This window comes from Fukomys damarensis, unplaced genomic scaffold (assembly GCF_012274545.1).
Source record: "Fukomys damarensis isolate Sample0158 unplaced genomic scaffold, DMR_v1.0_HiC HiC_scaffold_37, whole genome shotgun sequence".
NCBI classification, from domain to species: Eukaryota; Metazoa; Chordata; class Mammalia; order Rodentia; family Bathyergidae; genus Fukomys; species Fukomys damarensis.
The window spans coordinates 25,533,130-25,559,829 of NW_022900949.1; the positions used below are offsets into that span (position 1 = coordinate 25,533,130).

At 37.1% G+C, this 26,700-nt stretch overlaps 1 protein-coding gene across 1 annotated transcript in view; it reads left to right on the plus strand.

Moving 5' to 3' along the window:
• Positions 1 to 26,700, plus strand: part of Cubn (cubilin) — a 263,953-nt gene that overhangs the window by 31,369 nt on the left and 205,884 nt on the right. The window contains exons 16-22 of the mRNA XM_010607108.3: positions 1,278 to 1,440; positions 2,546 to 2,736; positions 13,042 to 13,186; positions 13,395 to 13,573; positions 16,072 to 16,237; positions 16,553 to 16,769; positions 20,422 to 20,552. Coding sequence (XP_010605410.1) covers positions 1,278 to 1,440; positions 2,546 to 2,736; positions 13,042 to 13,186; positions 13,395 to 13,573; positions 16,072 to 16,237; positions 16,553 to 16,769; positions 20,422 to 20,552 — 1,192 coding nt within the window. The remainder of the gene's footprint in view (positions 1 to 1,277; positions 1,441 to 2,545; positions 2,737 to 13,041; positions 13,187 to 13,394; positions 13,574 to 16,071; positions 16,238 to 16,552; positions 16,770 to 20,421; positions 20,553 to 26,700) is intronic.

Sequence of the window (26,700 nt, forward strand, 5' to 3'; positions counted from 1 at the left end):
GAGGAAATGGGGTAATTATGTTCAAATACCACCTGCATATAGGAACATAAAAATGCTGCTCTCCGTTTTTTGACTGAAAAGATCATCGAGGAGATTGAGTTCTTAGGTCATTCCTGCATTTTTTTTATCACCATAAATCTCAGTGCTCCTTGCAGTAATGCTAAAAAAGACAATGAGCTTTTCCAAATCCATTAGACAAGATGGGAGTGCTGTGGAATTATTCATAAAGGATAGAAGGATGCAGCTGTCAAACAGTCTCCACAAGTTGAAGTCATTAGTAATTTAGCAGTTGTAATAATGGATTTGAAACCTTTGGGAATGACTGGAAGATCTTCCTCTCCTTGGAAAAAATTTTTAAAAAGAACATTTTGAATGTTGACAGTAAAAAATGAGTTACTTTGAAATTAATATTCAATAAATTCTATTAAATTAAGAGGCTTTTTATTCCTATATATGAATTTCTGCATGCTTTATAATAGAAGGTATCAGTCATTCTGACATTGTGACAATATTTAAATGTTTAAATAGCTACAATAGTTCAAGGAACTAGCTAAATATAAAAGTAAAGCAATGGTGCCATATAAGTTCGCTCAAGGGAAAAATTTGAATGGATGAAATTGACTATATTAAAATATTTAGTTCATTGACTAGAGTTCTATGTGGTACAGATTTTGCAATTACAACAAAATTATAGAGAGGTCCACATGATTATTTAATGTACTAAAGACCAATAACTAAAAAGTTTCTAGGATCACATTATTAGCAGTGTGTTACTTCAGAGTTACTAAGTTGTAGTTTTAAATTCATTAAATTCACCAAACTGTCGCTTATGTTATATCTAATGAGACAACACTTCCTTCCTACCTGCAGATCTTCTAAATACGTAAACCACATTGTGAGTCACTTGACATCAGTAGTAATCCTTCCTCCATTTTCTTTTCATATATTCAGTTTTGTTTTCTAGATCACTAGGAGCAAATATCTGGGGTAAGGGAACCAATGAAAGAAAGCACTCAGATTAGTAAGGTCATGAGGCAAAGTCCAAAATACATATTTAGCCTCAGAATTGAAATTCAGACAAAAGAATAGGCATCTGGGGTGACAGGAAGTCACACCCTTTCCTGAACCCCAAACGTGTGCAAACTATACCTGTGATAAGAAAACTCCCCAGAGCCATCATTTGTAAATGATATGCTTTTCCGAAGTTAATGTATACAGTGACCTGCTTTGTGGGAACCTGACCTCTCTGACGCTGATCATTCACTCTTCTGATTTAGATTCGAGACGGTCCTCTCCATCAGGACCCTGTTCTTGGGAAATTCTGCACCACCAGCTCTGTCCCACCACTCCAGACTACAGGCCCCTTTGCCAGAATTCATTTCCATTCTGACAACCAGATCAGTGACCGCGGCTTCCATATCACCTATCTAACCTCACCTTGTAAGTAACTGGCCAGTTGCTAGCTTAATATGCAGTTGAAGGATTGTGCTATGCTCATAACTGTGTTTTAAGGGATGCTGAAGGTGAATGTCTCGTAAACTAATAACATGCCTTTGCAAATATTTCTCCTACAGCTTCAGAATCTTTAGCTCCCTGGCGTTTTATTATGAATACTGCGATACCCTTTGGTTCCTAAATGATGCAATCCACATCTTGGTGGAAATGCGTGAGACACCTAAAATTAAATAATTCAGAACCTTAGTGTTTGATGTTTGCTGTGTGAGAAGTTATTCGCATGAGTAATGCATTCTGTCTAGAGATGTGTCTGATTTTGTCTTTGGATCAAGTCCAGCCACACATGAGCTGGCTTCTAGGATTGCAGAGGCCTGGCCCCTAGAATTTCACTTTCATTGAAATGCTATTAGCTATCATGTCTTCAACTTGCATTGATATCTTAAAACAAAAAACAAATCAAATGAAGTACTCTGTAATTTTCATTCTAGGGATGGAAATAACTTTTTGTCACATCTATCATTGTGTTCATAACAGGAATTCATAGAAGAAATATCTGTTAAGGCTCAGGATCAGGAAAAACAATAATGCACATCTTCATTGGTCCCTTGTCCTTTTCCTTTGATGTCAGACTGAATCTACAGCCGACATCCTCTAATTCCCAGGACTCTTATAACTATTGTTTATGTTATCAACCTTACTTTGGCCACATGTTGCTATCCTGTATTCATTTTTTCTTCAATCTGCTTCACATATGTAGTTATATATTTTATTTTTTTGCATAATTTCATAAAATTCCTTAAATCTTTTTCAAATGAGGCAGAGCATTAACGTATTTAAAAAGCAATTTATAGAAGAGAATGTTGCATTAAAGTCTGATCACACATCTCTATTACTTTAGGTACTCCAGGGACCAAGTGCAAATATATCAAATATTATAATATATATGGGAAATCTTATGATAGAGGTATAACCCTCTATTAATAGGGTTAAAGTGGGTGTATAATTGTGTGTGTGTGTGTGTGTGTGTGTGCAAATTTCAGAAGCCAAGTCACAGGAACTTTCCTTCTCTTTTCCTCCCTTTTTCCTGTAGCGGATCTGCATTGTGGAGGGAACTACACAGACCCAGAGGGTGAGCTCCTCCTTCCCAGCTTGCCTGGGCCTCTGGCTCACAACAGGCAATGTGTCTATGTCATAACGCAGCCACAGGGAGAGCTAATAGACCTCAACTTCACTCACGTGGAACTGGAAGGCCAGAGCGGCTGTTCCCACAGTTCCGTTGAGGTAAGTTGCCTTTAGATGATGTTCATCAACCTTTGTAAATGCCGTAGGTTGAATAAGGGTCTTCAAAGGGTCATCAGGTTCGCAGCATCCAGATCACTAGAGATCGTGTTAGCAATGCTATTTTATGCCCTATTCCAGACCTGCCCAATCAGCACCTCCAGGGTGGGAGGGCACCACGTGGTTCTGATGCAGGCTGCAGTTTAAGAACAACTATTCTAGAGAACAGATGGTGAAGCAGGATAGTGGTAAGGGAATTGACATAGAATAAAAGGAGAGTTGAGACTAGAAACTCATTACAGTGCTACAGTATATTACAGACTATTAAAATGAGCTTTAATGACTAAGGTACATGCAAAGATGCAAAGCTAATAAGCTTTACTAATTGGATTAAGATTTATAGATTATCTAGGATAATCTTTAGTGAGGGTACTCAGCCTAGAGAAGTGAAGGGCTAACTCCAGGTGACCCAGTGAATTGGCTGCACAGACAGTTGCATTAAAATCATTGAATAACTATTATTTTACAGGTTTGGCTTTTCTCCCTCATTAGTCCTGCGCACTCTCCTTTGTGATGCTTTAGCCTTAAGTGTGTGATGGTTGTAATAGGGATATATCTATCTAAATTGAACAGTTTGTTTGTTGGGCCTGATATTTCTTTTGCTTCATTATTGGTCAAGCCGCAACTTAAAGTGGGGAGCAAGAGATAAAAACCCTTTTTTTGGGGGGGTACATTTTATATAAACTCAGAAAAGGATTTCCAGTTTTGTTTGGTTATGTGAGTTAAGCGAATTTATTTTGCCAGGAAAAATCTATATAATCTAGTGTCCTCTTTCCTACACTTAGAAGAGACAGAACTTTAGCTTAAGATCTAGACATTGTCAAAGAAATATATTGACCATAGCACCACAGCAAGATATATTTTAAAATCTAGAATTGTTATTTATTTTGGATGGTGAGGTAAGAGTATATTCATTCAACTTTAGGTTTTGTAAAGTCTCTCATAAAGTACACTATGGAGTAATTTTTAATATTTTTATGTTAATAAAACTTAAATTTTCAATACAAGTTTTAATTCTGAGAACAATAAAAATAGTTCCCCATAGACAGTGCTTACTCAGCACCAGGCAACATTCTAAGACTTTAAAATAATGTAACCTAAGCAAATAAAGATTATTATCTGTTTCTTGCTTGCCAGGTATAGCAAGTGCTTTACATAAGTTACTTCAGTGCACCTTTGCAATGGCCACTATTATTTCTATTTCAACTTAGGAAACTGGAGCCCAGAGATAGCGAGTTACTTGCCTGCTGTTCCATGTCTGGAAAATGATGAGACAGGGATTTGAATTTAGGAGTTCCAGCTGGGCCAACCTCTGATAAGAACAGAAATGCAAAAGTGCATTTTGACCCTAGGAGCTGTCTTCCCTAGGGAGGACGTTCTCATGAATTTCCCAGTTCCATACCTGGCTTTCTGCTCACAAGACTGAATGTGCAACCAGGCACAGTGGTTTTCTCGGATAGGTGAGAAGTTTTAACGGTTGTGGAAATCTGGGTACCTTTCTCTCAGTTTCTCTGTAGTAGTTCTAATGGCTCCAAGGAGCTGTCAAAGCCTGTGGCAAGGTGGCTCCTCTCCAGCTTTGCAGAATACTCTCACAGAATTGAAGTGAGGCATTACATGAACTCCTCTGCATTGTTCTGAAAAGTAACTGAGGAAAAAGGATCATAGAGCTGGCCTTCCAAGATTGAATTTTGTAAACTAGAAGGACAGAATGTTTTGTGGGCAGAATGGAATTGGAGTTAACTCATTTAAATTCTTATTTTAGTTCTATCATTAGGTGATTATAGAGCCCTGGACAATTCTTTATCTGGATGCTTCAGTTCCTACTTCAGTAAGATGCCCTATCTATTCTTCTTACCTTTATGAGGGTAAAATCAGGAAAATAAATGACCAGCGAAGCTTGAGAATTAAAACTATTATATAAATACAAGGTTGTCCTAGTCCAAATTCTCAACTCTCACCTTGGACTTGGCAGTTCAGGCAGCCAAAGACAGTCTGATGGTTGCCCATAGAGGTACCTATATTCTGACGTTCACACCTACCCACAGAGTTCTGACAAACTTTGGATTATTTATGGAAAAATAAAAGAACTCTTATTCAGAAGGACAGGTCGTATCAACTGATTTGAATAGTTGATGATGCTTTTCTATGATACCCTTGACTGACCTAAAGGAATAAAACTAATCAATTTATAGAATTTAAGCATCAGCATGGGCTTTAGCTACAACATAAGAGTGCCTAATGTAGGTCCTTACTTTTACAAGGAAGAATACGGAATTCCACAATGGTCTAAGTCTTGTTATTGTCACAGCATGACTTTGGTATTCCTATGTAAGATTTTAAATAAGTATATTGACTTAGATCAAAGTTGTTCTCATTAAATCATCTCTGTCCATTGGGAAAACTGCACCAAACTTATTTAAAATATGTATCTACTTCTCTTGTTGCTCTTCAAATGTTTAAGAAAGAAATAGATGGTGGCATTTTAAATACTATAATTGTTTAGATACTTTGATGCTTTAACTCACCTTGTCCCTTACTAACTCCATTTATGAGAGAAGACAGATTATGCATTGTTTTTGAAAAAATGAAGAATAGAGGGAATTCCAGAGAAACATGAAAGAATGACAAGGGATATTCTTCTGAGGAGTAATAGAGGTGATTCTAAGACTCCTGGATCATCTTGTCACGTAGTCCGAGATGTTTTGTTGCCGTGCTAACATGTCCTTTAGATAAAAATTAAGATGTACACCATTGCCTCGTGTATATCTTTAATACATTATGTGGTTTTGAGAGAATTACTTTTCCTCAGTAAAAGAGTGCCATAGGTGTTCATCTGAGGCCAAAATTTGACTACAAATGATAATATATTTGGTATTGTCCAGAGTCAGTATTGCATATCTTTCTTTTCCTTTTTGAAATAAGAAGCCTGCGTTGACATGCTATTTCTTAGATTTGTGTATCTCTCTCCACTAAAGTCCCTCCCTCTAAAAACGCATATGTTGTCTGTGGAAGATGAGACTTGGCTACAAAAGAACAAGCACCAGAACAAATCAACTTTTACTTCTGTTTTTGTCACAGTGTTTTTAATTGTATAGAGCAGTTCAGTGAATGTAACCGAAGAATCTTTTCAGTTTGAAAACCAGCACCTCTCATTAATATTTCATAAGTGATGTAAGCCAGCAGAATTCGGAGGAAAGGACACCTTTAGTTAATGCAGTGCAAGTTAATGTTTATTCCTAGGGAATGCCCATTGTAATCTGAGCATTAAGTTCACAAGTCCACAACATGTGAAGGCTGAGGCTTGAGGTAGGGTATGCGGCAAAATAAATAGAACTGTTTAGCTCACCAAGTTCCCTTGGCCCATCTGCAGGCCCCTAAGCCCTGCCCTACTCTGGAGACGGACAGAGAGAGGCAGAAGGAGTGGGAAGGGAGAGGTGCTTTCTCAAACACAGGAAGTCTCCTGGGGGAGGTTGTCCACAGACATGGAAAATGAGAAATATACAGAGAAATATGCTTAATATGATAGGATGAGTAAGCTATATAGTAAACTTGACGTCTGAAATGTAGGGAATGGACCTCTTCTATGAGTGGCACTGAATCAAACATTCATCCTTGTTTTAGATTTCTGTGGCAGTTAACAGAAATCATATGCCTCATTCCAATACAATGCAGATTATTAAAACATTTAAAAGGCCTACATACTTGGAAATCGGCGAATTCTTTCCTAAAGAATTATTGGATTAAGAAGGGAATAAGGCATGAAGGAGTAGGTAGAAAATAACAAAGAGGAAATGATATGTATCAAAATCTGTGAGACGTGATAAACTCAAATCCCAGGCAAAACTGCATTTAAGAAAAAGAACCAAAAATTTAGGAATATGAAAGAACACAGCAAGGTGAAATACTGAAAAATGTCTTCTTACTGAACGTTTTTCTTACCATATCCTCCCTTCTTCTGCCCTCCTTCTCTCTGCCCCCTCCCCTGAAGATTAGCCCCACACAACCCTCTCAAACCTCCCACACATGAATAGATGAATTGCAATTCACAGAGAATTCCCTTTTGCTATTTGTTACAGCCTCAGAGTTGGCTGAGGGAGAGCTGTGGCCTTTGATCTGCATGACCATACTTGTTTCTCTAAGTGGACCTTCTGGTCAGTATCTCATGGTCGTGACTCACAGAATAATTCATAAGGATTCATCCATAAATGGTAGAGAAAGAATAAGGCCTCTAATAATGGAAACTGGAGTATCGCTGTGGCTAAACACACAAGAGCAGACTAGATAGTATCGTTCTTTTCAGTTAAGGACATTTCAGAATTTCAGGAGTTTCAATTCAAGGAAATATCTTTCCAAAGATGGCAGGGAAAAGGGGCAATGGGAAGATGTTTAATGGTTTACATCTTTAGCATATTAGATTTTGGTTCCTTTCTGAGCTCTGTTGCCATGTTTTTGTTTTTGTTTTTGTTTTCGCACAGCTGTGCTGATGCTTTTTGATGTAGTGATAAGATATACAGAATTAATCAGTTTTGTGACAAAATACCTGAGAAAATCAGCTTAAAGGAGGAAATATTTCTTTTGAGTCACAGTTTTGGAGGGTTTAGTCCATGGTTGCTAGCCCATTGGTTTTGGGCCTGTGGCAAGGCAGTGCCTCATGGCTGGGAGTGTGTGGTAGAGTAAAGTGCTCACCTCAGGGTGGCTGTGAAGCAAAGAGAGAGGAGGAGGCTAAGGTTCCAGTGTCCCCTTCAAGAGCACATCCCTGTGACCAAACTGCCTTCCACTCGGCCCCACCTATTCAAGGTTCCACCACCTCCGAAGAAAACAATTTTTAGTCTTTGCACGGCTTCTCTCATCATTCATTCCTTACTCCTTATCCTCTAATTTGGGGTGAGGCCACATCCCTCTCCCACTTACCCCAGTAAGCCTGAGACTAGTTTCCAGGATCAAGTTTTAGCTGACGAACATGTCAGCCTAAAGCTCATCTCACAAGAAGCCACATGTTAAATGCTGCCATATGGTAGGGTTCTGTTTTCAGCTTTTGTATTTACCGAGCTCAGTGCCAACATATTTGGTTTGTTTTGAATTAAAATTTAATACTTAAATGGATTTTAGAAATTATAATATAAAAACAAATCTGGATTCACAGCATACAAACAAATGAGCACACAAATGAAGTCCTGGCTTTGAGATCTGATCCACTCCAGATGTTAAGCCTTACTGCTGACTGGGCTCTAGTGCTCACAGTTAAAATTTCATATAAATTGTTTTTCAGCCCAGTTAATTTTAGTTCTCTCTACAAGAAATAATTCCTTTACAATGACTCGTGTTTAAACTAGTAATTTCTCTTGAGGAACTATTTTAATTTATGAAAAGAATAAAAATTGGAAATCATTTGGAATATTACATTGGCTAAAAAATCCAGGATCACAGGTAATACATGGGGGCTTTGGGCCTGAGACATTCTGTGCTTACTAGATAAATAGAAGTCTGAGCATGATCCACGTATCACTAGACTGTTGTGGCAGTCGCTTTCATTTCTTTGCAAATGTCATGCACAAAGAAGAATAACCCTTCTGTGAGTGATTGTGACATGGTTTCACCTGACTTCATAAAAAAACACTTTGTTACGACAGACCAGTTTCAGATTCCAGTCATCTTTCTCTAAGTTACGCTGTCATCAGAAACAACCAATAACAATTACCAGGCGAATTAAAAACTATATCAACAGTGCCTGTGGTTGACAGCCAATGTTTATCTCTTGCATATGGTAGCGTGTAGTATTTCGAACAGTTCTCCCCAGAAGCTCTGCTGCTGTACCCTATGTCTTTGCCATGATGTCACCCGGGCTCTTGGTCTTGTGAGAGGGGAAAAGGAAAGATCACTGAATCGTGCAATGACAGCCAAAGCCTCTTCTTGGAAACTGATGCATTACTTCCACTCACATTCTGTCAGAGCGATTTGTAGGGCTAAGTTCACAATGCATGGGAAGCGTGAGCTGTTAATTCATGTGGCAAAGATATTCAGTTCTCTTATGGGAAGGGAGTAATTATTAAAACAACGGGGTCTATCCTAGTTTACAAGCACAAATAAAATATTTTTTGGAAGAAAGTCCAAGTTTACAAGTCCTAGCATCCTGAATGTATTGGTAAGTTTCACTTCAGTATCCCCGCTCAAAATTGTGGTGAAGGACGGCCGTGTCTGAGACCCAGAGAGAACATAGGCTTACAGAATTGAAAAGGTTTCACTTCCATGGTGGTGTGGGGGGAGAGAAACAGCCCAAATCAGTTGCACCTTCTAGGTTTAGGGCCCTTGAGCCCTATAAGTTTCTCCTAAAACATTTGGACGGCAGCTGCTTTTCTCCTTGAAAGTCCTTGAGTTTCATTAATCAGGGCCCAGGGGAATGGTCCACTTTAGCTTACTCTGATGCTATTTGGCTGTTTTTCTTCCTTCTTGTCATCTTCTCATGGGCAAAAGAGAAAAGAGAAACATTATCTTGGAAGAAGCAGATGGAACCCTGGAGGATGAGACAGCAAGAAACTATCTTACTCTGTGCTTCACGCTTTCTGTTTTTCAAGAACTGTAATGTGTCTTTCTTTCTAACAAACAAACAAAAAACAGGGAAGCATGTAGCGCACCTTAAAAGTAATGAATCAACAAGCATTTGTCACACACCGATTTGCAAGTTCTTTGGTAAACATTGACAGGGATACAGAAAATGTAACTTCCCTCAGATTTGCTGTTTGGTCAGTGAGAAATTCAGCCTGACTTCACTCCACTCTGAAATTTGTGTTACAGATGCGAGAGCTTGGGGAACGGAGTTGGTATGGGGCTGACTCAGAGGAGAGGCATGTGCATTTTTTTGTATCTGTGTAATACTTGATCATATGGCGGAGCCATTATTTGTTTAATCATCCCCTATTCTTAGGCCTTGAGCAGTTTCAGTTCTCATCACAGCGGGGCATATTGTGAAGTAGATGAATGTGCAACTTTGCCTGCATTTTGAGAGTCCTTAGGCTAGGGCCTTAGAAGTGGAATGCTGTGATACGTACCGATGGGCCACCTTCCGGAACTTTCTACTTCTGCCAGTTATGGCTGAGAGGCACTGTGTCAAGACATCCCCACCAGCTTCGGATATTATACTTTAAAAAATTTCCCTTATTACTACCCACTCCTCTTGGCCTAGATAATTCTTACTCTCAACTCTCGTCTTGGAGATTACTTTTGCTGGGAAATACTTTGTAATTCTCTGGTGGGAGTCTGTTAAGATAGTTTTGTGTCACCCTTTTATTTTTCACAAATCAAATTTATTAATGATATAACCTTACTACACACGTTATATTAAAAATACAAAGTCATAAGCATAACATTAAGGAGAAATCAAAGTAAAGCAACAAAAGAAAAACCACATTCATTTCAAGCCTATGTAAGCTCCACTTGAAGACATAATACAGGGCCAGCTGTTTGTCTGTATGCTAACATGCTACGAATGCTTCAGAACAAATGCAGGATGGTATGGCTCTGTGGGTTGGTGATTCCTTTTCTTTTTTTTCTTCTGAAATGGCAGGTGTCCAAGAAGGTAAACAAATGATTATTTTCATACTCTATTGTCAACATTGTATATTAAAACACTGCAAAACACTTGGTGGTTAATGTGTAAAACAGAGCTAGGTTTTATGCTTACTAACAAAGTTTTAACCTAAATGCATGTCACATAGGACTTAGGAGAATTCTGGTTGTGTGTGACTCTCTTAGTTTTAGGCTGTCTAATGTCTTTAATACTTAATTATTAAATGCAGCAGTGCCTTACCATCACTGTGATAACAATTACAAATGAAATTTTTAAATGCCCTTGCAAATTTCCCTAATGCCTACATGGAACCTACTGAGAGCCACTGGTAAAAATGCAGCACCCTGTATTATCTTGGGCATCGTACTTGTCATGCTTTAAAAAACTGTGCTTGCCTGTAGTAAGTTCCTGTAGGCCATGACTATTTTATGGTGCTATCACCAGCACAGGTCCTGGTACATAATGATACCTTGATAATGTTAATTAAGTGAGCAAATTTTACAGGGATTACAGTGAGAAGCCACCAGTAGTTCGCCTTTAAAAATGTAGAGAATAACAGTAGCTCTTCTCAAATCAATATTTTCTACTACAACGTAGTTTACTAAGAAATTCACACTATGTTTCATCTACTTGCTTTAGTAGTCCTGTGAGCTAGGTTTAAATATAGTAACTTGCTCAAGGTTATTACTAGACACTTGTAAGTGACAGAGGTGGGATTTGAACACAGATCTGTAGATGGTATTCATAGCCATTCACTATAAGACAATGGTTATTCACTTAAAGTAGGTAGTCTTATTATAGGAAGGAAATTTTCTTTCAACTCTCTTAAGTTCTTATCTTTTAATGAATCAAGAGTGTTAACAAACTTTTAGGCAGCCACGGAACTATCGTATGGTTTATATTATTAGATCTATAATTTAGAATTTCAAACAATCATCACATTACTTACTTTCTTCTCTTACGTGATTTGGTGTTTAAGTCTAACACTGTCCTGACCATGAATTCATCTTTCTAAAACTGTGCTTAGGTATTTTTATCTATATTAATAGTGAAATCAGTTCATAGTTATTTTTATTATCTATGTTAGGATTCATAACAGAGTTCTGAGAAAAACTAGTTGGGAATTGTTCCATAATTGAGGGTACCTTAAAACAAATTTTATATGGGAGTTATCTGTTTCTTAAAAGTTTAAAAGTACTTACCGAATAGAACATCTTCTGGGGTCTTTATTTTTGGAAGACAACAGTATTTATTTGATAATGTTTTCAATTGTATCCCTGACATGTATCTATTTAGTTTTGTTGTTATTCTTCTTTTTTTTTTCAGCTTTAATTGAGTTTATTGGTACATTTTAGGGATACAGTACAGTTACATTCATTGTTGGGATCTTGTACCTCTACATGACAAGTCTTGATTCTCATTTTTTCCCCTTACCCCTGCCCTCCCTTCACCCGCTCCTCCCCTCCCCATCTACAAACACTTTATTTCCATCTTTTCATTATCTCACATGTTTTTCTTTTCCCTTATCACCCTTCCCCTACCCATCCCACCTTCCCTACACCTTTAGCTCCTTTCTTCCCATTTCTAAATGTCAGTAATCTTATTAGGATCTTATGTATTATTGCAGATTATTCACACCAGGGAAACTATTCGGTATTTACACATGTGTGTGTTGTTATTCTTCTTGACATAATTTCAGTCATTTGTATACTTTTCAGGAAATGATCCATTTTAAAGATTCAAATATACATTATACATAGAATTTTATTTTAAATATTTCTTAAGATATTTGTATTTATAGTATTGATAGTGAGTTCTTTTAAATTTTTAAAATTGATTCCTTGTTATGGATGAGCGAATTCGAACAACAGAGATGCACCCCACTCTGTGCCAGATTCGAGCCCATTTATTAGCTGGTGACTGAGAGGGGCTAATGCCCGAAAGTTTCCTCGGCAATGGGAAGCTGCTTGATTTCTCCATTTAAATCATGCTTCAGTTGGGAGGGATCAGAAGAGAGCAAGAGGAATCTTACAGAAGCAGAGCCCTGCCAGGTTAGTGGGTGGCATGAGGAAGTTTCACATGCACTAGGTGAGCTACAGAACAGTCTGCGACTGCAGGTAGTGAGTTTACTGCCAAGCACGGTGTGAGGATTTGGGGGGCTTTGTTCAAGCACAGGTACAAAATGGCGTGGAGGCACAAGATGGAGTCTGGTTAGCTAGAGGTTATCTCTCTCTCTTTTCCCCAACCCTCATCACCCCATCTACCTTTCTGTTTTTCTTATTTTCATTCAGTAATAAAAATAGTTTATTCTGTATTTCAGAACTTATTTTGATTAAAAATTTGGCTAAAACATTTATATTTTGATATGCAGTGTTCTTGTCTTTTGCTGGTTGCAAAATAGCCAAAATTGTACATTTATTTCTTCTTTGACTCTGTGGAAATTATTAGGAAGACATCTTTAAAACTGCTGTTTTGGGGGATTTTATTGGCTTTATATTTTATCAATATTTAGTGGTAGGGAATTGTGCTAAAAATGATCCATTGACTGGTTTAAAATGTAAATATTACCCAAACTAGATTATTGTCCATTTTGAATCTGCTCTTGTCTCATATTCAAATGATCCTATATTGCCAGTGTAGTTCTACTGATTAAAATTACAGATCTATCTTATTTTTCTGTTTAGGTTCGAGATGATGAGACTTTACTTGGAAAAGTCTGTGGCAATGAAACCCTCTCTCCCATTAGATCCATTACTAATAATATCTGGATCAGGTTTAAAATAGACACCTCCATCCAACAGGCTAGCTTCAGAGCAATTTACCAAGTTGGTAAGGAAACTTCTGCTTAATTTTTAAATGTCTAATTTACTTTACTGTGGCATTTTGATTTTTTGACAATTTAATAATGTTATATTCTCAAGGGGTAAAGGATATTTTCCCATAAAACATCATATTCTGCTATTTCCTTAGGCAGAATTAGACTTTGCAATAAATTAAGAGCAAGAATTATTTATTCCTGGGCATTTCTGTGTTTCAGCTTGTGGGGGTAAATTAACTGGGGAAGGAGTCATTCGCTCGCCATTTTATCCTAATGTGTATCCCAGAGAAAGAACCTGTAGTTGGACCATCCACCAACCCCAAGGCCAAGTAGTTCTTCTCAACTTTACTGGCTTTGGAATTGGAAGTTCTAACCACTGTGACACAGATTATGTTGAGGTAAGAGTAAAAAAAAAAAAAACTTCAAGTATTTGTATTTGAATGTATATTGCTAAAATCACTGTGCCGTGTTAGGTTCAAATCAGTTATGTGAAAGAGAATCATTTGTACAGACCAGTATCTCTTCTGAATATAGACACAAATATTCTTAAAAAGCTCCTTGCTAACTGAACCCAGCATATAGTAGGATCATATACCATAAACAAGTAGGATTTATTCCAGGAAGTCTAGGTTGTTATAGTATCCAAAAAATATCAATGAATACAACACATGATGTCAATAAAATAAAGGTAAAAACAATATTAGCACTTAATAGATACAGAAAAAGCATTTAACAAAATCCAACATTTTTTCATTATAAAAGCACTTCACAAAATAGAGATAAGGGTAATTTCCTTAACTTAATAGGGTATTTAGAAAACTCTCATATAAAATATTTAATGACAAAGTCCTAAATGCTTTGCCCTAATGACCAGTAAAAAAAAAAGGCAAAGATTTCTGTTCTTCTCACTTCCGTTCAGCATTGCAGTGGACAATCTCACTAGAGCAATTAAATAAGAAAAGAAAGAAAATGTATCTTGAATGAAAAGAAAGGAACGAAACTGTCCCTGTTTACAGATTGTACGAGCTCATGTGTAGGCATTCACAAGGAATCCATGCACGTTAAAAGAACTATTCAAACTAAGAAACTCAGCAGGTTGATGGTAATAAGATCAAAATATGAAAATTGTTTCTTTTTTAATATACTAGTAACAAATGATTTGAAAATGAAAACTCAAGGAAACTTTAATTTATAGTATCATTGAAACAAAAAGCATTAAAGAAGTATAAAACATATTGCCCAGACCACAAGCAGCATTGAAAGAATTAATTATTCACAGTGGAATATTAAGAGAATCATTTGTACAGACCAGTATCTCTTCTGAATATAGACACAAATATTCTTAAAAAGCTCCTTGCTAACTGAACCCAGCATATAGTAGGATCATATACCATAAACAAGTAGGATTTATTCCAGGAAGTCTAGGTTGTTATAGTATCCAAAAAATATCAATGAATACAACACATGATGTCAATAAAATAAAGGTAAAAACAATATTAGCACTTAATAGATACAGAAAAAGCATTTAACAAAATCCAACATTTTTTCATTATAAAAGCACTTCACAAAATAGAGATAAGGGTAATTTCCTTAACTTAATAGGGTATTTAGAAAACTCTCATATAAAATATTTAATGACAAAGTCCTAAATGCTTTGCCCTAATGACCAGTAAAAAAAAGACAAAGACTTCTGTTCTTCTCACTTCAGTTCAGCATTGCAGTGGACAATCTCACTAGAGCAATTAAATAAGAAAAGAAAGAAAATGTATCTTGAATGAAAAGAAAGGAACGAAACTGTCCCTCTTTACAGATTGCACAAGCTCATGTGTAGGCATTCACAAGGAATCCATGCACGTTCAAAGAACTATTCAAACTAAGAAACTCAGCAGGGTGATGGTAAATAAGATCAAAATATGAAAATTGCTTCTTTTTTAATATACTAGTAACAAATGATTTGAAAATGAAAACTCAAGGAAATTTTAATTTATAGTATCATTGAAACAAAAAGCATTAAAGAAGTGTAAAACATATTGCCCAGACCACAAGCAGCATTGAAAGAATTAATTATTCACAGTGGAATAAGCAGCTAGCAAATAAAATAATTATTTGTCTTAGTTACTCTCTCACTGCTGAGACACGATACCCGACCTGTGCAACTCAGAGGAGGAGGGGTTTGTTTTGGCTTACAGCTTCAGTGGGTTCAGTGGATGATCGGCTGGCTTCGGAGCAGGGATGGCTTAGTAAGAGACCGCGGAGGCTCACACCGTGGTTAGGAGGTCAGGAAGCAGTGAGCCAAGTGGGCATGGGAGGGGGGCAACCTACATCCTTCCAGGTCACACCTCACCTCCAAAGAGTGTGCAGATTACCCACTGATGAATAGAGAGCTCCCAGAATCCTGTCACCTTCTAAAAGCCCTTGCTCAGGGCATCTAGTTCTACCTTCTACATCTAAACCATAACATCATTCATGATTTAAAAATGGAAACAAATGCTCATCGACGGATAAATGAGTAAATAAAATCTAGTATAGCCATACAACGGAATGCGATATGGCGTTACAAAGGAGTGAAGTGTTGATACATGCTTCCACACGGCTGAACCTTAGAAACGTACTACATGAGAGAAGTCAGATCACAAAAGATCACATGTTGTATGATTCCATTTGTCCACAGTAACCAGAATAGACCATGTATAGGGACAGGGAGTAGATTTTTTTTTTTTTTTTTTGGTACCAGGGATCAAACTTGTGTCCCTGCGCTTGCAAAGCAGGCGCCAGAACCACTGAGCTAAATCCCTGGCCCTTTATTAATATAAATATTTCAGACATGCTATTCTCAAAGTAACTTTCCAAGATAAATGTCTAACAAAATAAATTTGATGTATCTGTTTTACTTTAGATTGGTAGCAGTTCTGTTTTTGGTTCTCCTGAAAATATAAAGTATTGCGGTGCAGAGATGCCTTCATTTATAACATCTGTGTACAATGTTCTTTATGTCACGTTCGTGAAGAGCCCTTCTACTGAAAATCATGGTTTTATGGCTGTGTTCAGTACTCAGGATTTGGGTAAGAGATGATCTCTTTCTCCTTCATGTAGGCTCATATCAGAATAAGTGAACAATAGAAATAAATTATGTAAAATCCATCTATATTGAAAAAAATTTAAAGAACACTTAAGCATAAAGTGTATATTTCAAGTGCCACATATCGATGGTTATCTCATACCTTTTAGTAAAAGAAAAACTAAGCTATGCTTGAATGGCAGGTAAAAAATAATATATTTCCTTTGAGGTTTTAAGGGGAAACAATTGACATTTTATTTTGAAATCCAGGTAGCTTGCTGGCTACCTGATTTGATAATTACCATTTTTATGTCAACAGTGTGTGGAAAAACTCTTACTGAGTCAGCTGGAATCATTGAAAGTCCTGGCCACCCCAACGTTTACCCCAGTGGCGTTAACTGTACCTGGAACATATTAGTCCAGCCTGGCCAGCTGATTCGTCTGGTGTTTGATAAATTTCACCTGGAATTTCATTACAACTGCACACGTGACTACATGGAGGTCCGTGATACCGGCTCTGGGACTTCTCTTGGGAGGTGAGGTTATTTTGTTTTGCTTTTTATGCTGAATTTGGTGGCTTACTTATTGTTTATAGACTTTTGTATAGAGAAAGACAAAACCATCCTTACCATTATTTCCTGTTTTCTCTTCTTCATTTAAAAATTGGCAATATATATTTATCTTGCATATCAATAAAGTATGTGTGTATTATGGAATAGTTAAGTCTAGCTAATTAACACATGCATTACCTCATATACTAAGTATGTTTAGAGGTAACAGCATAAAACATCTGCTCCACATGTTTTCAAAGATATAATATATCATCATTCAGTAGAGTCACCTTACTGTACTGTAGACTTCCAGAAATTTATTTCTCCTTTCCTACTGAATTTCTTTTCTTTCTTTTCCCCTCTCTCTCTCTCTTTCTTTATTTCTTTGTTTGTTTCTTTCTTTAGATAGGATCATTTAGTCTGAGCTTGAATTCACTATGTAGCCCAGGCTGGCCTCAAACTCACGGCAATCCTCCTGGCTCAGCTTCCTAAGTGCTGAGATGACAGGTGTCACCACCATGCTGAGCTCCAAATGAAATTATGTGTCCTTTAATCAATATCTACTTATCATTACTTCCCCCACAAACACTCTGTCCTCTGCTGAGTACTGTCCTATTGTACTGTTTACTTTTATGGAATTAATCTTTCTTTACATTCTACATACTACATCTACATTCTACATATATCTACATTTTACATTCTAGCTTATATCATTTAATACAATGTCCTCCAGATTTATCCACATTGATACAAATGACAGGACTTCACTCTTTGGGCTGAATAGCATATATTTATGCCACATTTTCTTTAACCATATCCCAGCTATCATATATAACGTTTCAGTGAACACCGCAGGGCAGATACCGCTTCAGCACGATGACTTCATTTCCTTCACCTAGATACTCGGTATTGGGATTGCTGGATCTTATGACAGTTCTGTGTTTAGTTTTTGAGGAACCTCTACATTGTTTGTCATATCTTCCCATTGGCAGTGTGCGTGGGTCCTCTTTTCACATCCACATGGACCCTTGTCTTGTCTTGTAGCAGCCATTATAACAGGTGTGAGGGGATGTCTCCTTGCGGTTTTGATTTGTGTGTCCTTGACGATGAGTGACACTGGCTCATTTTTCACGTGCTTATCAGCCATTTCTTTGTCTTCGTTTGTTAATGTCTATTCAGGTCTTTTGTCCATTTTTTAAAGATCGGATTACTTGCTTTTTGTTGTTGTTATTTGAATTGTTTGTTTATTTTGGCTACAAACTGATTGTGAAGTGTATGATTTGCAGATCTTAGACCCATTCCCACAGGTTGTCTCTTCACTATATATTATTTCATTTGCCATACAGCTTTATATAATCCCACTTGTCTATTTTTGTTTTGTTGACTGTGATTTTGGGGTCTTGTCCACAAAATCCTTGCCCAGATCTTCTAGTAGTTTCATAGTTTCAGATTGTCTGCTTGTCTTTACCCATTTTCTGTTGATTCTTTTGCATAGTGAGAGATAAGGGTCTAATTTCATTCTTATGTATATGTATATATATATATATATATATATACACATATTCTTTTGCATATGTATATATATTCAGTTTTCCTAGCATCATGCAGAATGTGAATATATATTCCATATCTACATACATTAAATTCTCCTCTAAATTTTTAAATCTAAGGGAAACAGTTATAAATATTTTAATGTGCCAATCTACTAATTCAATCATGTATGATTTCTTACTGGGTTTTAACTGATTCATTTTCCATGTCGTTACGAATTGCAGTTTCTTATTTCTTTTTATGCTTGGTAATATTGATAGGATATTAGGCATTTTCAATTTTATGTTTTTGGCACTAGACATAATGATATTCCCATAAATCTTCTTGAGCTTTGTCCTGGATTGCAGTGAAGTTACTCAATGCCATCAGGTGTCATTTTGGAATTCATTTTATCCTGTCCCTGAAGAATTGGTGTTCTTCATTACTTCAAGTCCAATGTTATAAAAGTCATTTTTAACAATATATTTTGTCCAGGATTTTAGTGTTTTCAGGTACAAAGTTAAATCTAGACCCTATTATTATACCTTTTTTGGAAACAGAATTGTCCTGATTGCTTTTTATTTTTATTTTTTTACTTTTATATTCTTTTTTCATTAACTTTTGAAATATTTTTATTACTTTCTTAAATTAATTTTTCTTCAGGTTTTATTCTCCCTCTTCATCTTTTTCATCTCACTTATTCTAATCTTCCATTTAAACTTTTTTTTCTTTTCTTTTTCTTGAAGAGGTATGTGTTGCGTTGTGTTGTGTTGTGTTTTCTGGTGCCGGGGATTGAACTCAGGACCTTGTGCTTGCAGGGAAGGCATGGCACCACTGAGCTACATCCCCGGCCTCTTGGAGAGGTGTATAACTGCTGCAAAAGAAACATTTCTTATAGACTGTCATAAATTGTAATGATCTTGCTCCTATGTAGTAGACAGAGCTCTGGACATGCAAGGATTTGTTTAGTTCATCGGCCATTATTTTGATTAAGCTGTCAAATCTTTCCTTCAACCCTAAATGGGGCTCCACACAAACTTTTCTTTCTTTTTCTCCAGCAACAGTTAAGCCACCCATTTCTCATAGTCAGCATTTCTTATCTTGATTTCCACATTATGTTTCTCTGTTGTTCCGTTTGCTTAATTTTATCAAGTTTATTTTGACTTTTTGTCTCTTCTTTCCTGCATAAAAGGTTTTTCTGTAGGTAAAGTCTCACACCATAATGTTTTCTATTGCATCCTTACTTTTGTCATTGATACAGTAAGGTTTCTGAGCACAATTGCTTTTGTGCAGCTAATGTGTGGTGTGGCTCAGTAACGAAGCTCTTGCCGTGGGATACCTGTTTAAAGACAGTGAATTTCACCTACACAGAAATTACTTTTCCATGTAGTGTTCTAAGTGTTTCACATACAGCATTTTAGTTGATCCAATTTTCCAGAACAACTCTATGAAGGAGGTGTTATCAACCTTTCCATTTTGGAGATGGCCAAAATGAGGCACTGAGATTGTGTGATCTGCCCATGGTCACAATCCTTTAAGTAATAGAGCTGCCCTTTGTTCTGTAAGTTCTCTTTTAAATTTTGTGGTATATCATGGATTGAACTCATGGGCTTTGCCCTGAATTATAACTCCAGCCTTTAAAAAACCATTTAAGGCATGGTCTCCCTAAATCACTAAATTACCCAGGCTGGACTTGAGTTTGTAATCCTGCCTCAGCCTCCCAGAGTGCTGAGGTTGTAGGCATGCACCGTCACTCCTGGCTTTTATGAGTGTTTCTCTTTGCTGCTTATGTTTGTTACATTTCTGTGAATAAGTTCATTAATATGTGATGTGGCAATGTAATATAGCTTACAGTTAAAATCCTCACGCATGCTAAGTCACAGAGGCAGGCACAGACAAAACCATTTTAGCAAAGTAATCATGAACAGGATGATTGCGTTGAGTAAGTTTGTAAATGTTTTTTGCCTGAATTATTTTTTTTTTTAAGATCGATGGGAGGTAGATAACAATACCCATTATATTTACATGTCTAAATTTCTGTTACTTCATTTCAAGTATACTAAAAGTTTGAAAACCCATGTATCTGTTCTTTCTTGTTTTGGTATAGATATTGTGGAAAATCCATTCCGCCCTCTCTCACCAGCAGCACCAACTCAATAATGCTGACATTTGTGGCTGATTCTGACCTCGCTTATGAAGGCTTTTCAATATATTATACAGCAATCGATGCAGCAAAAGGTAACAAAACAGCCTTGTGTACTTGGTCTCATTCACTGCATTATAAAACAGCCCTGATATCTAAAATACAACTCACATACTTTATCCCCCAAACTGTGGTTGGCATGCTGCACCACAAAAGCTATATTTAAAATAAAGTGTGGTGAGTTCAATATTTTCCATATTAAAAAGAGATGAATGCTTAGGCACGATTTTTATCATACTCTATCAGCATTAGTTTTCTTTCTCATTCTTTCAACGTTAAATTCTGTGGTTTCATAAGCGAATATTTTTGTTATTAGGAATTATGACATGGCTGGATATGGTGGCACACACCTGCAATCCTGACTTCTCAGGAAGCTGAGGCAGGAAGATGGAGAGTTGAAGGCTGGTCTGGGTAGCTTATCAAACAAATTGCACAGGACTAGTACTTTGAAGGTTTTGGGGTAAATGCCTGTAAACTATTCTGAAGAGATTTAGATAAATAAGAGGGAGAGCAAGAGCAAGAGAGTCCAGGGTGCAGCAATGCAAGGCACAATACGTGTTCAGTGAGTCTGGGTAAGAAGAGTTCGGGAACTCATTCTTGCAACTCTCCTAAGAGGTTAAAATTGCATCACATAAAGAGTTTCCAGGGTGGCTGAGTACTTATTCTAAGAAATTAGAAAAAAGAGGACAGATAAAAATACAGTGTAGAACTCTACAGCCGGGAAGGGAAGCCTCTATGTCAAAATATACGTTTCTGAATTGGATCTAATGAACTTGACCTTTTTGGCAAGTTTTCCCTTTGTTGTATTTTAATTCTCCTCATTTCTTTGCTCCTTGCAAATGCAGTGCAGGAAATAGCTTTGCAGGCAGAGTCTTTGTTTTTTGTTTTTTTATCCTTTTTATTGAGGTTATTGGTACAATCTAGGTATACAATACAATTACATTCATCATTGGGATTCTGTACCTTTACATAATAGGTCTTGATTCTCATTTTTCCCCTTGTCCCTGCCCTCCCTTCACCTCCTCCTCCCCTCCCCATTTACAAACACTTTATTTCCATTTTTTCAGTTTCTCATATTTTTTTCCTCTCCCTTATTACCTTTCCCCCACCCTTCCCACTTTCCTTACACCTTTAGCCCTTTACTTCCTATTTCACATTATTAATTATCTCATTAGGATCCTGTGTACTATTATAGTTTTTCACACCAAAGATACTATTTGGTATTTCAGTTAAAGAAATCTCTGTATGAACATTAAAAATAGGGAATCCTAAAATAAAACTAAAAAGCAAAGTAAAAGAGAAAAGGCAATGATGTAACATCAAAATAATCCTTAATTCTGGAGATGAAAATGGTCCCTGAACATATTTAAATTGCTTCTCGCTCTTATAGTCTTATCTTATTCTTTTTTTCATTATTTAGAGAATACTTTATTAGTTTCTGTAATCAAACCCACGTAGATATGACCTTACATGTTTAGTACGATGTGTTACCCCTGTACACATGGAAAAAAAAAAATAAATTAACATTTCTAGACCAATATGGTTGTCCATTTCTATACAATGCCAAGTCAACACAGTAAATTGGGATGACTTTTTCCAAAGTTGGCAGCACCGTTAAAGTTTCCCAAATGCAATTTATATATATATGTGTGTGTGTGTGTGTGTGTGTGTACATATATATATATATAGAGAGAGAGAGAGAGAGAGAGAGAGAGACTAATAATAGTATGTTATACATCGATAGCAGCAACAGCTTTTCCAGGTTCTGCAGTCATCTGACCAAAATTATAGACATTCAGCACATTCCATTAAAAAAAAAGATCAAAAAAAAGAATAATATCCAGACAACAGCAAAGTTCTGTTGCTGTTGTGGTACCTGGCACCATTTTTTCTATTAGCCTCTTAATCATCATCTGGAAAGAGAACATTCTAGAGTAATATCATTAAATGTAGCTCTGATAAAGCACGGTCCCTACTATGTATCATAAAGCAGGTACTAGATATTTTACATTCATAGAGGTATGATACAGTACTGTCCTACATCAATAATACTAGATTCAGTTTTGGTTTGAAATTTACTTTGTCTGCAAATAAGATTGCTACCCCTGTTTTTTTCTGGGCTCCTGTCACATGGAGAATTGTTTTCTATCTTTTCACTTTCAGTCTATGGGCTTCTTTTTGCACTAGGTGTGTTTCTTGTATACAACATATTGTTGGATTTTGCTTCTTATTCCATTTTGCCAGTCTATTTCTCTTGATTGGTGAGTTGAGGCCATTGACATTGCTGGTTATAACTGATATGTACTGACTTATTATTGACATGTTATTGGCCTTTTGTTGACTCTTTTTACTTTTTCACCTTCTCCTTTTAATTTCTTGCCTTGCCTATTTGATTTGCTCTGTTGGGCCTCATGGTGTTGTTGCCTTCATTGTCTTTTTCTAGGATCTTGTTTAGAATTGCTTGTAGTGCTGGTTTGGTATTCATGTAGTTTCTCAGGTGTTCTTTGTCGTGGAAGTGTCTTATTTCCCCATCCATTTTGAAAGAGAGTTTTGCTGGATACATCAGTCTAGGTTGGAGGTTGTTCTCTTTTAGTACTTGAAATATCTCATTCCAGGCTCTCCTTGCCCCAAGGGTTTGTGTTGAAAAGTCTGCTGTGATTCTGATGGGTTTTGCTTTGTATGTGATTTGTTTCTTTTCTCCTACTGCTTGTAGTATTTTGTTCTTCTGTCGGGTTTCTGGGATCTTGATTATTATATGTCTAGGTGTAGATTTTTTTTTATTGTATCTAGTTGGGGTCCTATATGCCTCAGTTATCTGAATGTCAAATTCTTCCCCTCTGTTTGGGAAGTTTTCTGTCATTAATTCTGCAAACAGCTTTTTAAAGTCATTTGTATTTTCTCCTGCTACTTCATGTATTCCTATCAGTCTTATGTTATTCTTCTTTGCATCATCTAGGAGTTGTTGGATTGATTTCTCATGATCTCTTACTGTTTTTAAGAGACCTCTCTTTTCATGGTAACTGACTGCAATCTTATCTTCTATATCTGAGAGCCTATCTTCGCATTCTTTTATTCTGTTGCGTACACTTTCAATAGAGTGTTTAATCTCCTGGATATCTGTTTGAATCTGTTTTATGGATTCCATTTCTTTCCTATGTTGGGCGTTTATTTTTTCCATTTCTTTCTTATGCTGGGCCTTCATGGCTTCTATCATGGTCCTGAACTCATCTATTTTTTTGTCAGTTTCTGCTCTAGAGTCTCGGATCACGACTTCCATTTTGCTCACTATCTCTATGGTTATCTGGGAAATTATTTCTGTTTTGAATTTTTCTAGAGCCTGATTGATCTGTTTTGTTACTTCCTGTGCTTTGAGTTCAGGGTGTCCTGGTGGTTCACTATCAGCCTTTTCATCCTCATTTGCCCTACTGTCTGCCATTGGTTAACTGGAAGTCTGTCCTTGTGTCTTGCTTAAGTGTTTTCTCATTTTAATTTTTGTTGTCGGACTGTCCTTGGTTTAATCTCTGGATTATCACCCAAATCTTCCTGATATAGTTGCACACTAGCTTCTGTGTCTCTAACGACCCACAGACATTCTCATCTTCATAACATCAGAGAAAACAGCTCATCAAATCAATGGCAATGCTTTACCCAAACTGATACAATCAGCAACACATTAAGATCAAGCACAACTTGGACACTGACCACCTGTGGTAGTCACTAGTCTATCACCCTTAAATCATTTGAATTAAATTGAAATCAAGAAGCAGTGCAGAACATGTCTGCAGTGAACAAACTTTTCAATATAGTATATTTACCATTTAATGGCTCAGATAGAGTAAGGATGCAAGACCCCTGATCTCAGTTAGCTGATTGCTGAACCCCATGACGCTGACTGACCTCGGGCTGCAAGGCCCAGATTGAGTTCCCCATCCTTCTGAATGGTTGAACTCTGCAACGTTCTATTACAGGTTTCCCACGCCCTTTCTTTAAAGATATTCAAAGTTGGAAACTCAGAAAAATACCCTTGATGACCACCTCTGTCTTTGCAGAGTGGGTCCAAAGACTGGCACAGTCAGGAGGTCTGAGAGTGCAGGGTGGGCGGGGTGATGGGGGTTCAGGGGTGCCTGCGCGGCTACCTTCCCAGCGCTTGAGCGATGGCTGCTGGGTCGGGAGCAGGCGTGGTTCTCCTTCCCGCGGTGGATCGGGTCCGGCCTACCTTCCCGCGGTGGATCGGGTCCGGCCTACCTTCCCGGTGCTTGAGCGATGGCTGCTGGGTCGCGAGCAGGCGTGGTTCTCAGGCAGAGTCTTTGTGACAGCACGCAAACCAGAGGTGCCTCCAGCCCAGGAGCTGTTGGGATTTATGAGGACGTCCTCTTTCACTAGGTTCCCAGTTCCCACCTGAGATGTGCTCCTTTTTAGTGAGTTTGGACTTTCTGTTTGTATTTAGGGAGATGTTTTATGGACAAAAGTGTCACCCAGTGCAGACCCATGGTAAGCATCTGATGACTGCTTGCTCAGCACCCTACAGCCCGTGGATTGACAGAATCATAGCACGATCCATTGAGTTTCTTTCAGAAAAGCCTGGGAGCTCTCCCTGCTCCTGGATATCCTTTTGATATCCACACAACTCCATCTTAAAATTCCCTATTCAGGACCCCTACTCAATTTCTCTTTTTTTCTCTCCTTCAAAGGGTCTGGTTACTACTCTGCATTCCACAAAAAATTGCTATTCTCTGCAGTAACCCATGTCCTATGTTTTGGAACTATGACTAGATTTCTGCAAATCCTGAATGCAAGACAATCCTACACTTTTATCTCTGGTGGAACCCCCTCTAGCTGACAGTTTAATAGCCAGCCGAAGCGTGGAGGAAATTAAACTCCTAGGATTCACAATAGGTTATATTGTGTGATTGACATATTCACTGGACTTTGTTGTGGTGGTTAATATCCAGTTACCAAAACTGGTTTCTCAAGAAATTATAGCATGCACACAATTTTCCATACTTCTGTAGTTTTATCTGTCTCTTATGTTTGGTCTCAAACCACAGTGAATATTAGATTTAAAGTAAGTCATTTGAACTCTCTGAGCTACAGTTTTCTCATCTGTGTAATTAAAGGATTGGATTTGATGATTTTTTGAAATGTCTTCTGGTTCTAATCATGTATGAACATAATTTTAATTTGCTGCACGAATGAACTAGCTATATCTTAGATAACATATAATTCAAGCAAGGCATTCTTAAAATATTCTTGAAGCCTTTGTGGTAATATGCAAAGTAAGACATAGCTCTGTAGTGAGTGCAACAACTCTATTAATATCGCATCAGGTTATAAGGCCATGTTTAATGCAGAAACAACCAAAAGCAATCAAAATAATCTGGCAAAGAAGATCTTAAAGATAAATTTCAATCAGGAACAAGACAAGATCTAATCTTACCACTCCTGTTCAATATATTATTCAAATTTTCGGCCGAGCAATCAGGCAAAAGAAAGAAATAAAACAGGTATAGGAAAGGAAGATCCTCATTCCTTACATAGAAGACTCAAAACTCTCCAGCAAAAGACTCCTAGAACTAATAGACAAATTCAGCAAAGTAGGAGGATGCAAAAAAATCAATAGCATTTGTATGTACCAACAATGAACCCATTGAGGGAGAAATCAAGAAAACAATCCTGTTTATATCTCTTCAAAAATAAATTTGATACCTAGGAACTAACCTAAGCAAGAAAATGAAAGACCTTTAGAACAAAAATATTCTGAAAAAAGTAATTGAGAGTACATCAGAAAATGGAGCAATACCTTTGTTCCTGGACAGGCAGAAACAATATTATCAAAATAGCAATTTTACCAATGATTGATATACAGATTTAATGCAATGACAATCAAAATACCAACATCGTTCATCACAGTATTAGAAAAAAAAAATCTTAAAATTTATATAGGATTGGAAAAGACCCAGAACAGCAAGAACAATACTAGGCAAAGAAATCAAAGGAGGAAGCATCAGAGTCCCAGATTTCAAGCAATATTATAAAGCTACAGTGATAAATATATCATGAGTACTGGCACAGAAACAAACATTTTGATTGATCAAACAATCTTCAGACAGAACTGAAGATCAAACAGAACAGCCAGTCTCAGATACCTTCAGCTGTCTGATGTTTGACAAAGTGACCAAAAAC